Source organism: Sinocyclocheilus anshuiensis, unplaced genomic scaffold (assembly GCF_001515605.1).
Source record: "Sinocyclocheilus anshuiensis isolate Anshui unplaced genomic scaffold, SAMN03320099.WGS_v1.1 scaffold997, whole genome shotgun sequence".
NCBI classification, from domain to species: domain Eukaryota; kingdom Metazoa; phylum Chordata; class Actinopteri; order Cypriniformes; family Cyprinidae; genus Sinocyclocheilus; species Sinocyclocheilus anshuiensis.
Genome location: NW_015555715.1, coordinates 1,987,364 through 2,002,260, shown reverse-complemented (window position 1 = coordinate 2,002,260; position 14,897 = coordinate 1,987,364). Strand labels below are relative to the sequence as shown.

Below are 14,897 nucleotides of genomic sequence, written 5' to 3'. Positions count from 1 at the left end.
ATCTCGTGCTACTGCACCAAAATTACCCCACTGTAAAATTAAAAAAACACTGAGTGAGCAAAAATTTGTGAGATAGCTAGTTATAATGGTAATTAAATAATGTTTACATATGCATAAAAGCCTACATTAAAATCTGTCATATAAATTGGTCTCTTCATTAGAAATTATTATACTGATTGCCACCATTGATGGACAACATTTTTAAATAATATTAAAAATATCTGTATGACATTATATTCTGCAGTTCTTCCCTGTTGTACCGAATATCTATACTTTTCAAATGATCATATCGAAGTTAGAAATTCAAATATTGTGACAAAATTAATTTTGTAGGGTGCCACAAATTTGTAAAAATTTCCAAAGGGTGCCGCGACTAAAAAAAGGTTGGGAAACACTGGATTAGAGACCTGCTCTCCCGCGAGACCCGACGCGACAGAGCGCGGCGCGGGACAAGACTTGATAGGCGAGTGCAGAGACTCGTATGTGTGCGGGATGCGGGAGAATAAAATGATTCACGGGACTCCCGCAAAATAGAAATATCTAAACATAAAATATCTCAAACAAATAAATTGTTATTCCTCTACTGCACAAAAGCAACATGAACTAATATAAAATATAAACGATTAACAGGTGCAAGCGTATGCAGAGTTTCTATTTAGGCTATAACACGTGTTTGCAGCGTTGAGCAATGCAGTGCTGAATTTTGCGTGCTCATGAATCCTCCCATTATAACACACAAATTGTAGACATTATGAAAGATTCATTGTGCATATATTTATTGTGTTATAACAGAGATTTGTGAGATTGCGATGAACACAGATGTCTTTTAGAGATTATAAATGCGGCGCTCTTTGCTGGCATTCTGCCATCCAAACCATGCACGCAGCAGCCGCTTTTATAATCAACAGTGTTCTGTGAATGTTGATGCTTTCATAACAAATATTTATCGGGAGCGTGTATGCTGGGATTTCATGGAGGAAAAAGTAACGTAACTAGTAGCGTAACTACTTACTAATTACTTTTGAAATAAAGTAATCAGAACAGTAACGTGATTACTTTTAAAAGGAGTAATCAGTAATTTGATTACATTTTCAGAGTAACTTGCCCATCAATGGTCAGGAAAGCTTGGAATATGGAAAAGCTTACATTCAGGGGATGGAAATATTGGCATTACACTGATTTAGTCAGGAGAAAGGTGATCTGAACACAGATGTGTAAATTGTGGCATTACTTTACACTGGCATTACATGGCTTGCCCACCCACATCCCTCTGAGCCCCATATAAATTATATTACTATAATTAAAAATCTTATGAACTTATGTGATTTCTTTTGATAAAATACTTCATGAAATATAATCATATTTGGGTAACAGTGAAATTATAGCTACCATTAGCTTCAAGCTCCACATGACAATTAATACAACACTTTTACTTAAAAGTCACTATCAATCACCATTGAGTGTTTGTAAAAACATCTGACTGTGATCCAATGTAGATTTTGGTCAAATGATGAGGCAGAAATATATTGTTAGTAACATTTTAGAAGAATTTTATGGGGAAGGGGAAGATACACAATTACAACTTCTGTGGGGCGTGAAGGAAAAGTAATGTAACTAGTAGTGTAACTAATTACTGTTGCCAGAAAGTAATAAGTAAAGTAATAATATTACTTTTGAAAGGAGTAACTAACGAGTAATAAATTACATTTTTGGAGTAATGAGCCCAACACTGATAATGTATCACTTTTACATTTTCCCAGAAAATTTGGTTACCATGGTAAGTGTTTAAGGGGGATGACTGACAAGGATGACAGATAGGCTACTAATTTATATTCACTGAACTTTACCCTCTGAATGTGTAGTTGAGTGATGTTCAAAATTAAACATTAAACTACATTGTTGCTTATTTGGTTATTTTCTTACATGTTAAGAGACTAGTAGCAGCAGTGTTTGTTTTCTAAAATTATCGTTTGAGCAGCAGTTGGACTTTAACCTTGTGAGTCTGCTATACTCTTTCAGCAATCAATGGCAGTGTCTCAAATCATAGTGACTTAGTCATGCAAAAAAATGGAAATATAAGAGAATATATATATATATACAGGTGCATCTCAATAAATTAGAATGTCATGGAAAAGTTCATTTATTTCAGTAATTCAATTCAAATTGTGAAACTCGTGTATTAAATAAATTCAATGCACACAGACTGAAGTAGTTTAAGTCTTTGGTTCTTTTAATTGGGATGATTTTGGCTCACATTTAACAAAAACCCACCAATTCACTATCTCATCACAATTAAAAGAACCAAAGACTTAAACTACTTCAGTCTGTGTGCATTGAATTTATTTAATACATGAGTTTCACAATTTGAGTTGAATTACTGAAATAAATGAACTTTTCCACGACATTCTAATTTATTGAGACGCACCTGTGTATATATATATATATATATATATATATATATATATATAATCCAAGCTTGGAAAAGTAATTTAAATGTAATGAAATGTTAAAAGTAAAATGTTTTTTAATAGTAAATGTAAATTTCTCTGTTTAAGCTCTGCATGGCAATTTAGAAAGCCAAATCCACCGTACAATTAGAAATCCTCCCCAGCAATCGATATAAAATTCAGAGCTTCCCACAGGTTTGAAAAAGGCTATACTTGTGGTGGTAGCCTGAGGAAAATCCTCCCATTACCCACGGCACAAAAATGGTCTACTACATGTGACAAATAGCAAATAATGTGTGATTTTTAACAATAGTTTTATTTATTGAAAATCATTTCAATTACATAGGCTACTATTACATTTAATTACATACTCATATTATGCATTATTATGCATTGTAAATTATGCAAAATTACAGCATTTAAATGGTTGATTTCTCCTTGCTTTGTCATAGTGAATGAGACACAGATTTTACTGATACTAGTAAAATCTATATATTGAATAATGTGTGTCAAATAATGTTCTTTGACTTTTCTTCCTGTGGGGAAGCATCCTAGTCAGAAACTACAATAGTTTACTATGAATTAAATGGAAATTAAATTAAATACAATTTATTGTGTAACCAAAATACCAGTAATGCCTACCACGCGGGAATGTCTAGGTTCTAGCGCACACAGAATGAGCAGATATGAAATGTGTAGAGTGAGGGGAGATTTTCCACTAATTAATCGATAGCGGATGGTTTCATTATTTCAGGCAGATAAAAAATAAAATAATTTTATATAAAAAATTATAAAGGATAAAAATAATAAAAGCAAAAATGTTTCTCCAAATATACTTGGGCGGCCTGCCCAAGTAAAATATATGTGTGGGAAACAGGGAAAATTATTTTAAAAATCATGAAAGTATTTCTAAGCCTGATTTTGATTACTAAAAGTGCTGTCTTGGTTGGCAGCTCACTAGGTTTTAACACACAGCCAGTTTTTCTAATATGCAGCACAATGTGTCTTCCCCTTAACCTGGATGTGCAGATATGTTCCCTCTATGTAGAACATATCTGTACATTAACTTAAATTTTAAATTGAAACGAGATAATGTTGATTAATAAAGGTATTGTTATTATTTATAATCACTGTTCAGTATGTGTGTGTGCCTCTGTTAGATGTAATGGTTGGCATAAAACCTACTCAGGTATCACAAATTAGATTTGATAGGAAACAAAACTCAGGCCTCATTACTTTATTTATACTTCTGTCTTCTCAGTATTGGCACAGCAGGACTGGTGGTCCAGGTTGTGGGCAGCAACTGGCCGAAACCGCACTACACTCTGCTCATTACGGGGTTGTGTCGCTTTCGTGTGACCCAGCTGCTGAGAGAGAAACCCTTCCCCGTGGCAAAGGTGGAACAGCTAGACAAACTGGAGCAGTACACAGAGGGAGATCAGGCTGATGGAGAGCTTGAGGAGCTGTCACAGAGGTTCTATCAGGCAGCTGTACAGGTCAGTAGTAGTAAAGGGACGTCCGTTTGTGTTTATTATATGATTCTGTTAATAGTCTATAAAAATTTCAGGCTATTGCCACAGCATCCTGAAATCACAGATATTATTCATTTGATACACGTGTATAATATGATATATGATATGATTTAATATTAAGACTTTTTAATATTTTTCCAAGATGTTTTTTATGCTCACCAAGCCTGCATTTATTTGATAAAAAATACAGTAAAAACAGCAATATTGTGAAATTATTATTGCAATTTAAAAGAATGGTTTTCTATTTGAATATATTTTAAAATGTAATTTATTCCTGTGATGGCAAAGCTAAATTCTTCAATGTCACATGACCCTTCAGAAATCATTCTAATATGCTAATTTGGTACTCAAGAAATATTTCTTATTATTACCAGTGAACGAAACAGTTGTTCTGCTTAATATTTCTGTGAAACCCATGTTACTTTTTTTCAGGGTTCTTTGATGAATAGAAAGCTCAAATGAACAACATTAATTTGGTATAGAAATCTTTTGTAACATAAATGTCTAAATAAATAAATACATAAATAATAAATGAATAAATAAAGAACTCCAGTAACCAATCAGGTCACTGGCCTACTTTTACCAAACACTTCTTTTGTTTTGACAGCAATGATAACTAACTTAATGATCTGATAAATTTGTTGTGTCATGGACTACAATTTAAATAAAAAGGTTATTTTTCAAAAAAAGATATTGCTCAGAGATGTTAACAATAATCAGTAGTTATAATCAAGGACATAATTTTTTCATGACGGAAGAAAGGATGAATGTGATTGTGAGTTTTTTTTTTTTTTTCCCCATTTGGCACCAATCATCTATACAGTGAGTCAGCATTTAAACACTGAATGAATATAAAGGCTTCATTCTTTTCCAAATGCTACAGGATGATTCATTGCATGTAGGCATTTCATTCAGTTTATTGACAGTATCCTCTGGTCTCTCTTTGTCCAGCTGGTTGGGATGTTGGACATGTCAGTGCCTGTGGTGGCTAAACTCAGGCGGCTGTTGGACAGTCTCCCTAAAGAAACCCTGCCGGATGTCCTGGCCTCCATGATCCGCACTTCCAACAAAGAGAAACTGCAGGTGCAGCAGTAAAAAGGGTTATTCTTCAAGATAAATGATTTGCCTAGTGTGATCATACGCCACGCTATCCAAATTAAATATGCATTTATTATAATTTTTTTGTTTGTTGTCAGGTGCTGGATGCGGTAGACTTGGAGGAACGGTTTAAGAAGGCCCTTCCCCTACTCACCAGACAAATTGAGGGGCTCAAATTGCTGCAAAAGACCCGCAAACTCAGACCTGATGATGACAAGAGAGTAGGCCAACATCTCTTTCTCCTCTCTCACAACACCCTCCTCCACACTTCCTGTTCTATTACACAGTCCTTCTTCTTTCTCCTAGGTGTTGGCCATCCGTAAAGGTGGTGTATTCCCAGGCCGTCAGTTCTCACTGGATGAGGATGGGGAGGACGAAGATGGTGATGACACAGCTATGCTGGAGAAGAAAGTAAAGGCGGCAGCTATGCCGGAAGCAGCACTGCGCGTGTGTCTCAAGGAGCTAAAACGGTACGTTCTGGTAATTTTTTTGAGGAAACCACATTTCATAGTTAGCTACATGCTAGACAACATGGGACTTTTCACTGACCAATGCCCACATCTCTTCTGTTGTATTGAAATGTATTACAATTAATTAAGTCATTATCTTTACAGTTTAAGCATTATTTTAATTAATAACACATTAATGACTCCCCCTGCCAAAATGGGTTCTCCCAGGATTTCGTCCTTATTTACCCCACATCTTAGAGAAAGTTTTTTTTGTTTTGTTTTGTTTTTTTGGCCACAGATTAAAAAAGATGCCACAGTCCATGCCAGAATATGCCCTCACCCGCAACTACCTGGAGATGATGGTAGAGCTTCCCTGGAGCAAAAGCTCTACAGGTAAGAAAGCAAAATAAAATTAAATAAAACAAATGAAAATGAACAGTAATTGTATTTTTTTGTATGTAATTGTATTTTTTTGTACATGCATCCTCATGTTTCAGGAATGAATTTTACAAATAATGTTGGTCACTTATTAATTAATCCAAATATTTATGTCAAACCTTAAAGTAGTATATTATACTATATTTTATATTTTATAAAATGCTAAGTTTGCTGTTGTTTTGAACTTACTATTGCTCAAATATTCCGGGAAAAAATTATGGTTTAAAAAAAAATATTAAGCAGCACAACTGTTTTTAGCTTTGATAATAATAAGAAATGTTTCTTGAGCACCAAATCAGTATATTAGAATGATTTCTGAAGGATCATGTGACTGAAGACTGGAGTAATGGCTGCTGAAAATCCAGTTTTGCCCTCACAGGAATAAATTACATTTTAAAATATATTCAAATAGAAACCTATTATTTTCACAGTATTACAGTTTACAGTATTTTTGATCAAATAAATGCAGCCTTGGTGAGCCTTGGAGACTTATAAAAACATAAAATCTTACCATCCCCTAACTTTTTAATGGTAATGTATATTTCTAAATGGCCTATGTAATTGTTACCAGTATATGTATAATAAACTGGTTGAAAATTATTTTTAAAAAGTTTAATAGAATGTTAAATGTGTTTAAATATTTAGCTTTTAGTTGAGTTGACTTGTGTATTTAAATAGATAAAATGACTAATTTAATCTAACAACATTTTGAAGGAGCCACCAGTAGAGGGAGCCTTTTACCACATTTTGTGAAATGAATTGCTCTCAGTCTAGGGTTGGAGAGTGATATGAGCTGTTTACTTGTGTTATTCTTGTCATGTTCTCCATGGCCACATGGAGAACTCTGAGAACTCAAGTACAGCAAATTATCTTGCCAAGCACAGCTAGAGTGTTTGGCCATATGTTGAGAAGCATTAAACATACCATTATATTCATTCATGTTCTGTGTTTTATAATTATTCCATGTGCTGGAATGGAACTATTTTTAACTGCTTACTGGCATGCTCAAAAGCATGTACAAAAGTGTATGCATTACTTACTATCCTAAGGTTATAGCTTACCTTGAAATGAGATCTCTGACTATCCATGAAGGGCTCAAACAAACATGCACATGTGATTGAATGTGCGCGCACACACACACACCCACCTCTTAATTTCCCTTGCTAGATGTGTAACAGACCTTGGGGCTGGAATTCTGCTGGGAAAGTCTCATGTACATGAAGTGCATTTTGCAGTCTTTCATGCTCAGCAGTCAGCACTCAAGGGTGGAACTGCATTAGAAGAAAACTGATTTAGTGGTTTAGATCGGAGCATGAACGCTGGGAATAGAGAGGTCTGGTCTTACAGGAATGTTCTCCTGTAAATGCAGAATAGACAATCTATGATTTGTGAGAACCATAAAGAAAATTCTGTGCCCAGTTTAAGTTTACTTTATGAGACAGCTGCATTTATGTCTGTATCTTATTACTTCAGGCAGTGGAAGTGCATATGTCTTTGATAAAATACTTGCATTCCTTACAGAATTTTTACAATATGCGTGCAATCAAGGGCTGCAGCAACGGTGCTGTGATATTACTTATATAATTTTAGGGATTTTATTGTCAATTTATCATCAATTAATGACAAGAAAAGTAAATAACCAAATAATTTATCATTTATGTATTTTAAGCCCTTGTACTGAACTTGTTTATTTTTAACATTTCACATGTTTAGGGTCTGTAAATAAGTTTTTTATGTTTTTGAAAGCAGTTTTTTTTGCTCATCAAGACTGTATTTATTTGATCAATTCAATAAAATAAAATAAAAAAGGAGAATTGCGAAATATTATCATTAGGGGCCAAGCACCGACGGTGCTGTAGCCCCTATTGTAAATGTCATTAGGGTCCACCTGTCTGCCATTTTGAATTTTGTCATAAATTGCGATATCTTTTAATCAATTTGACATACCGGCCGAAGGGGCTGTAGCCCCTATAGCGTTTGTATGTTTCCTTTATTATTCCTATATTATTATTGTAATTGTTAGTTTTCTTCTTTTTATTGTTCTTCCTCCCCACTGGGAGTCAATGGTAGCTCTATGAACCGTAAGTAGGAAAATGATGAAATTTGGCACACTTGTAGTGATGGTCATTAATAGTGCTCTGACCAAATTTGGGGTCCCTAGGGCCAATTCTATAGCGCCACCACCAGCTCAAAATTTCACTTTTCAAAAGGTTATAACTTTTGAACCTTTGAAGCTTAGTCACCTGATTACTCTCCTCATGCTGATCACATTCAATAGCTTACATTAAGACTCCGCCGGTAACACTTTACAATGAGGTTCATTAGTTAACGCTAGTTAACTACTTTTGTTAACATAAACTAAGAATGAACAATACTTCTACAGCATTCATTAATCTTAGCTAATGTTAATTTCAACATTTACTAATGCATTATTAAAATCAAAAGTTGTGCTTGTTAACATTAGTCAGTTGATCAGATGATCTTTGGACTGAGCCACGTAGAAATGACGGAACAGATTTTTGATATTCCTTACCGTTCCCGAGAAATGCCTCTCCAAAGTTGACCGTGCCTGTGTTTGTTGACTTATGCTAGTTAGCTTAGCATGGTAATTTGTTAACATGTTAATCACTTGCTATTCTATGTAATGTAACTCTTCAGCTATCAGATTAACGGTAAAATGTTAGTATAATAATGTAGCTTCGCATGCTAATCTGGTCAACTTGCTAAGTACTGCTTTTGTGTGATCATTCTCACTGAAAGCTCTCCTCAGCAGCCAAAGGTGCCGACTGAGTGGCGCCCTCTGCTAAGCCACAGGCCCCAAACCAGGTTGTGGAGCCAGGTTGTGGGTTCGAATCCAGTGTGGCACATAACATGTAGTGCATTTATTTACAAAGTCTTAAGAGTGCATTGTGCTTTTGAGATGCACTTTGTAGAGCTTTTGAGTGTGATGTGCTTTGATTGTTATGCTTGCTGTACATGCTGTGCTTGTAGTTCTTGCAGTGGTTGCTGTGCTTGCTGCACCTTCAGTGCGTGGCCCCAAATTGCTGCTTGCAGCTATATTTATAACTGCTTTCTATTCAAATATATTTTATTTAAATATACATAATTTATTCCTAATGGTAAAGCTGAAATTTCAGCAGCCATTACTCCAGTCTTCAATGTCACATGTTCCTTCAGAAAGTTCGTTTAATATTTTTTTTGGAAACCATGATAATTTTTTCATGATTCTTTGATTAATAGAAAGTTGAATAGAATAGCATTTATTTGAAATAGAAATCCTTTGTAGCATTAAAAATGTGTTTATTGTCACCTTTGATCAATTTAATGCATCTTTGCTAAACAAAAGTATTAATTTCTTTGAAAAATTAAATTTTACTGACCCCAAGCTTTTGAACGGTAGTGTGTATCTGCATTATTTTAACTCTGTAGTGTCTTTCATTGTTGTCTAATCAGATTGCCTGGACATCCGAGCGGCACGGGTGCTGTTGGATAATGATCACTATGCCATGGAGAAGCTGAAGAGAAGGGTGCTGGAGTATCTGGCTGTGCGGCAACTCAAGAGCACCCTTAAGGGACCCATACTGTGTTTTGTGGGACCCCCTGGTGTGGGAAAGACCAGCGTTGGGCGTTCCATCGCTCGCACTCTGGGTCGAGAGTTCCATCGCATCGCCTTGGGGGGAGTCTGTGATCAGTCTGACATCCGTGGCCACAGGTGAGAGATCATCATACAGGTAGTACACTCAATGTCTGATCTTCAAAAAGGTATGATATATGATACATATATTCTCAGTGTCAGACTGCTTTGAAGAAGAAACTGTGGTTGGTCATTTTGCATGCAGATCAGACAGATCCTTCTTGTTTAAGTGGACTGTTCTTGGCAAGAATAAGCTGTGTGGGCAAGACTTCAGGTTGATAATCAAAAGTCTGATCGCACATAAATAATACCATATTGTTAAAAATATGGGGTTGGTAAGATTTTTAAAATGTTTTTAAAAAGAAGTCTGTTTTGCTTACCAAGGCTGCATTTGATTGATCAAAAATACAATAAAAAAATAATATTGTGAAATATTGTTACAATTTAAAACAACTGTTTTCTATTTTAAAATTTTATTTATTCCTGCGATGTAAAGCTGGATTTTCAACAGCCATTACTCCAGTCTTCATTGTCACCTGATCCTTCAGAAATTATTCTAATATGCTAATATTGGTACTCAAGAAACATTTCTTCTTATCAATTTTGAAAACATTCTTAATATTTTTCTGGATACTGTGATATATTTTTTCCAGAATTCTTTGATATTTAAAAAAAATAACAATATTTATTTGAAATATTTTTTTTGTAACAATGTAAAAGTCTTAACTGTCACTTTTGGTCAATTTATTGCATCTTTGCTGAATAAAAGTATTAATTTCTTTCTAAAAAAAATTATACTAACCACAAACCTTTGAACGATAGTGTGTACTATTTAAACATCAACCAGCCATTTAGATTATTGTTAAAAAAAGGACATATTTCCAGTGCGTTGCTAAAACCTTGTAACCCCACCCTGGTGTTACTGTGATTAACCCTGGTGTTACGTTACTAATTCAAGATCCTTCAGATGCTGAAACTTAATATAGCCATTCAGGCGTTGTTTTGCCATCAAATGGTGAGTCATTACCAATATGTGAAGCATGCAGCGATGCAAATGTGTGCAGATGTGTCAAACTGAAGTATCAAGACTATGAGGAACCCACCAAAGAGACGTGGCGTAGTGCCCCTTCAATGACAAGAGAAACTTTAAACCGTGACCTGCACTGATGACTTCTTTGATGTTCCCTCTGAACTCTTGTCACTATAGAAACTAGAAGGTGATAACAATCATGACACCCTGCAGGCCAGGACGAGCCTCTGTGTTTTCTGATTGGTTAATATCAGACCTTACACTCACACATGGAAAAAGTGTCCTTAAGACAAACAGCCTTTTGCGAGACTTTGCGATACACTCTCTGCATTTGTCTTGTTCATTACAAGTCTCTTTAAAAGAGTCTGCGTTCGTTTACTACTGTATAGTGTATAAAGTTTAATGACAGTCTTACAGCCCCTAATGACTGTAATTAGGGCATCCTGTCTGTGTTCGCATCCTGCCTTTTTGTCAGTTCAGTAGTACGAAATGCTAGTTTTAGTGTTTTCAGCCATATCAGATGCATTCAAGCCTCATCCAGCAACATTATCAAGAAGTTATTAAATTCACTTTTTTAATTTTCACATTGCATTTGTGATTTATGCTGTAACCTGTTATGCAGCCCATCAGTTATGTTCCAGGAGCAGTAACACCTACTGACAACCAACAGCGACCTGAATGGGACCATGTCAAAACAATTGCACTTCAGGTCGCTATGCAGGATGATTGTGATCTTTTCTTTTGTTTGCCCACTGGAGCTCTGATACAGATCTTTTTTACTCCTCTCATAATTTTCCACTCCATTTTTTGTCTCTCCCTCTTGCTGCTTTCTTCCCACTCCCACTTTATCTCCATGTGTCTCCGTCCTCAGGCGCACGTACGTAGGTAGCATGCCTGGTCGCATTATAAATGGACTGAAGACTGTTGGGGTAAACAATCCTGTTATGACAAAGACAAACATGGGTTGCATGTTTGATGGATGGATGAAAGAATGAATGGAAGGATAGATAGATTGTTAAGGCTAAAAATGTGGATGGACTGTGATATGCTGGAGATGGAATAGTGCAAAACCTACATATCTTTCTGTCAGGGCAGGTCGCTCTGTTCCAGTGTGGTATTACCCAGACTCACTGCATGACATTATATGCCACAGTACTGAAAGAAAATGTTTTTCACAATTGTTTGTGTGTGGTCTACAAGATCAGTTTGCATGCAAGATCAAGTGCATGCATACCATAGGTAGTAGGTAATCGGTTTGTTGTCCTTTCTGTGTACAGTATCACATATACATCACCATTTGCATACACTTGATTGCGCATGAGCCAGTTTGTTTTCACTGAGATAAATACCCAACTATCTCCCGTGACGCAGCTGTTTGTGAAATACTGAACATCTGTATATCTGTGATTGTAATCCTCTTATCTGCTGGCATGATGAGCTTTTACAACAATCCAGCAGAGGAAGAGAAATGCATCTTACAATTTCACCAGAGAACAGCGGTCTGCATTCTGTAATCAGAAGATCGCCACTCAAAAACCACCGGGGGAGTGACGTTCATCTTGTGCTGCAAAGCATGTGACCCTTTTCATTGTACTCCAGATAGAGAGATGTATGGAAGTTCATCACAGGGCAGACATTACCTAGCAAGCTCAGCAGAAAACTGTGATTTAGCTGAGAGCAAGCATGCTTAATTTAGTGAAGTATAAGTAAGTATCAAAATAAATTGTTTTAAGGTGGTTGTTTATAGCTGTTGTGATACTGTTTTAAACCTTTAACCCTGAGTACTAAACTTTGGCTTGTAACTTGCACCGTTTGTGCTACGGATATGAATAATACCTCAAATGGTGCATCTTGGAGAGGTGCGTTATTACTAAACAAATAGGCTTACTCTTTATTTTTTTTTAGTTTTGCCAAATATCATCTTGTGAGGTGGTGTAATGTAATTCAAACTTTAAGGTGTGTTCACATTAGCATTAGTTACTTTCAATCCAGGCAGCTCTCTGTTAGTCAAAGCGACAGATCATTCTCATGACCAACTTAACCCGTTGCGAAATCTTCATTGACAAATCTTTCGACCCTCAAGTGAAATTCCCAGTGAAATGGATTCTTATTAAAATGACTCGATTATGACTGCAAACATTCGCCAAACATGTAAATGTGATCGCACCTTTACAGTTATTTCCTTCACGCAACAATGAAAACAGTGCAAGCTTTGATATCCGATTCACAAATAAATGACTATTATGAACTGGTTATTTTTAATGAATCATTCATAAAGATTCACAAAACAGTGTCAAACTTGCTTGTGAGTTTAGCAGTTTGAATCATACTTAGTCAGTGAATCAGGCAAAGCTGTTACCTGACTCTCAAGAACTCTGAACTGCAAGTCATTTTTTGGTTATGTCTGATTCTGAATAAACCAGGAACTGTTAGGCCGTGTGTCCACCAAAGGGTTTTTAGCCAGCTGAAAATGCCATGCGCTCTTTTGAAAATGCCTGCTTTGGATGTTTTAGAGCACTTTGGAGGCCTTAATAAAATAATAAATGATGACAATGTTAGTTTTGTTAATGTACCATCCAGTGCTGATTCTAACAGAAGGGGTTTGAGCAGCCTACTGTTGCTATGGTTACCTCCTCAGGCTAGAGCAGTTTCTGTTCATGTTCATGAGATCCATTTGACATGTGGTGAAAATACACACTCTAATTTATAATCTGACTTTTGTGTTAAAATATTCCTAATGCAATATGCTGAATTTGAACTCTTTATGCATTTTTAAGAAGTCCCCCCATAAACTGTGTTCTTTATCAGGTTCTGGACCCAGAGCAGAACCACAGCTTCACCGACCATTACCTCAACGTGCCATTTGACCTCTCACAAGTCCTCTTCATCGCCACAGCAAACACCATGGCCACCATCCCTCCTGCCTTACTGGACAGAATGGAAGTCCTCCAGGTGCCAGGTCAGAGTTCAATTTCGGACAAAAAAGACAGCAGGATGTGGCATTGACGATGTGACATTTTTAGTGATTAATTCCTGGCTATTTTAACTCGACACAATTGACTTTACCCTACAACTGAGCAGATGGTTTTGTAGTTGAATACTTGATTAGTTTATAGTAATTTGTGTTCTGAATATCAGCATGTGTGTCTCTCATTAGGATACACCCAGGAGGAGAAGGTAGAAATCGCCCATCGGCACCTGATCCCTCATCAGCTGGAGCAGCACGGACTGACCCCACAACAGCTCCAGATCCCACAGGACACCACAAAGGATATCATCAGCAAGTATGCACACAAACACACACACACAAACACACACTCAGGGTTTTGTATTCTAAAGAGGTTCAGGCTGATAACGGCACTTGATAACTCACATGGAGGACAGAAGGGCGAGATTAAAGTGTCCAAACAGGAGCAGTCATTGTCAATTAAAAACTAATCACACACACTAACAAATGAATCCACCTCTCCATCCACATGTATTTGTAAGTAAACATGCCATCTACATTGTCGCTAAATAGTGAATATATTGGTAATATATGATCAACATATATGGAAAAAAATATAAATAAGTAAATATGAAGAGTTTGGTTCCAAAACGCTATAAATCCATTTGGATTAATTTGAGCACACACACACACACACACACACACACACACACACACTCAGTGTTTTGTATTCTAAAGAGGTCCAGGCTGATAATGGCACATTTTAACCCACATGGAGGACAGAAGGACGAGATTAAAGTGTCCAAACAGGAGCAGTCATTGTCAATTAAAAACTAATCACACACACTAACAAATGAATCCACCTCTCCATCCACATGTATTTGTAAGTAAACATGCCATCTACATTGTCGCTAAATAGTGAATATATTGGTAATATATGATCAACATATATGGAAAAAAATATAAATAAGTAAATATGAAGAGTTTGGTTCCAAAACGCTATAAATCCATTTGGATTAATTTGAGTAAAAATGAATTTCTTTACCAAGAAAGTGGCAAGATGAAAACCACTATTTTCTGTTTCAAACTTTCACATAGCATCTTTAGGTTATAATAACATTAAAGGGGTCATATGATGCGATTTCAAGTTTTCCTTTCTCTTTGGAGTGTTACAAGCTCTTGGTGCATAAAGAAGATCTGTAAAGTTGCAAAGACTAAAGTCTCAAATCCAAAGAGATATTCTTTATAAAAGTTAAGAGTCAGCCACACCTACCTAAAACGGCTCATTCTAACATGCCCCCACATGTCTACGTCACTATGTG

General features: G+C 36.1%; 1 protein-coding gene across 1 annotated transcript in view; it reads left to right on the top strand.

Annotated features, from left to right (window-relative positions):
• LOC107672167 (lon protease homolog 2, peroxisomal-like) overlaps positions 1–14,897 on the top strand; it is a 34,324-nt gene that overhangs the window by 11,375 nt on the left and 8,052 nt on the right. Inside the window, exons 2-10 of the mRNA XM_016465264.1 lie at positions 3,709–3,943; positions 4,931–5,062; positions 5,176–5,298; positions 5,384–5,547; positions 5,825–5,919; positions 9,418–9,676; positions 11,500–11,598; positions 13,406–13,587; positions 13,786–13,912. Of these exons, the coding sequence (XP_016320750.1) occupies positions 3,709–3,943; positions 4,931–5,062; positions 5,176–5,298; positions 5,384–5,547; positions 5,825–5,919; positions 9,418–9,676; positions 11,500–11,598; positions 13,406–13,587; positions 13,786–13,912 (1,416 nt within the window). The remainder of the gene's footprint in view (positions 1–3,708; positions 3,944–4,930; positions 5,063–5,175; positions 5,299–5,383; positions 5,548–5,824; positions 5,920–9,417; positions 9,677–11,499; positions 11,599–13,405; positions 13,588–13,785; positions 13,913–14,897) is intronic.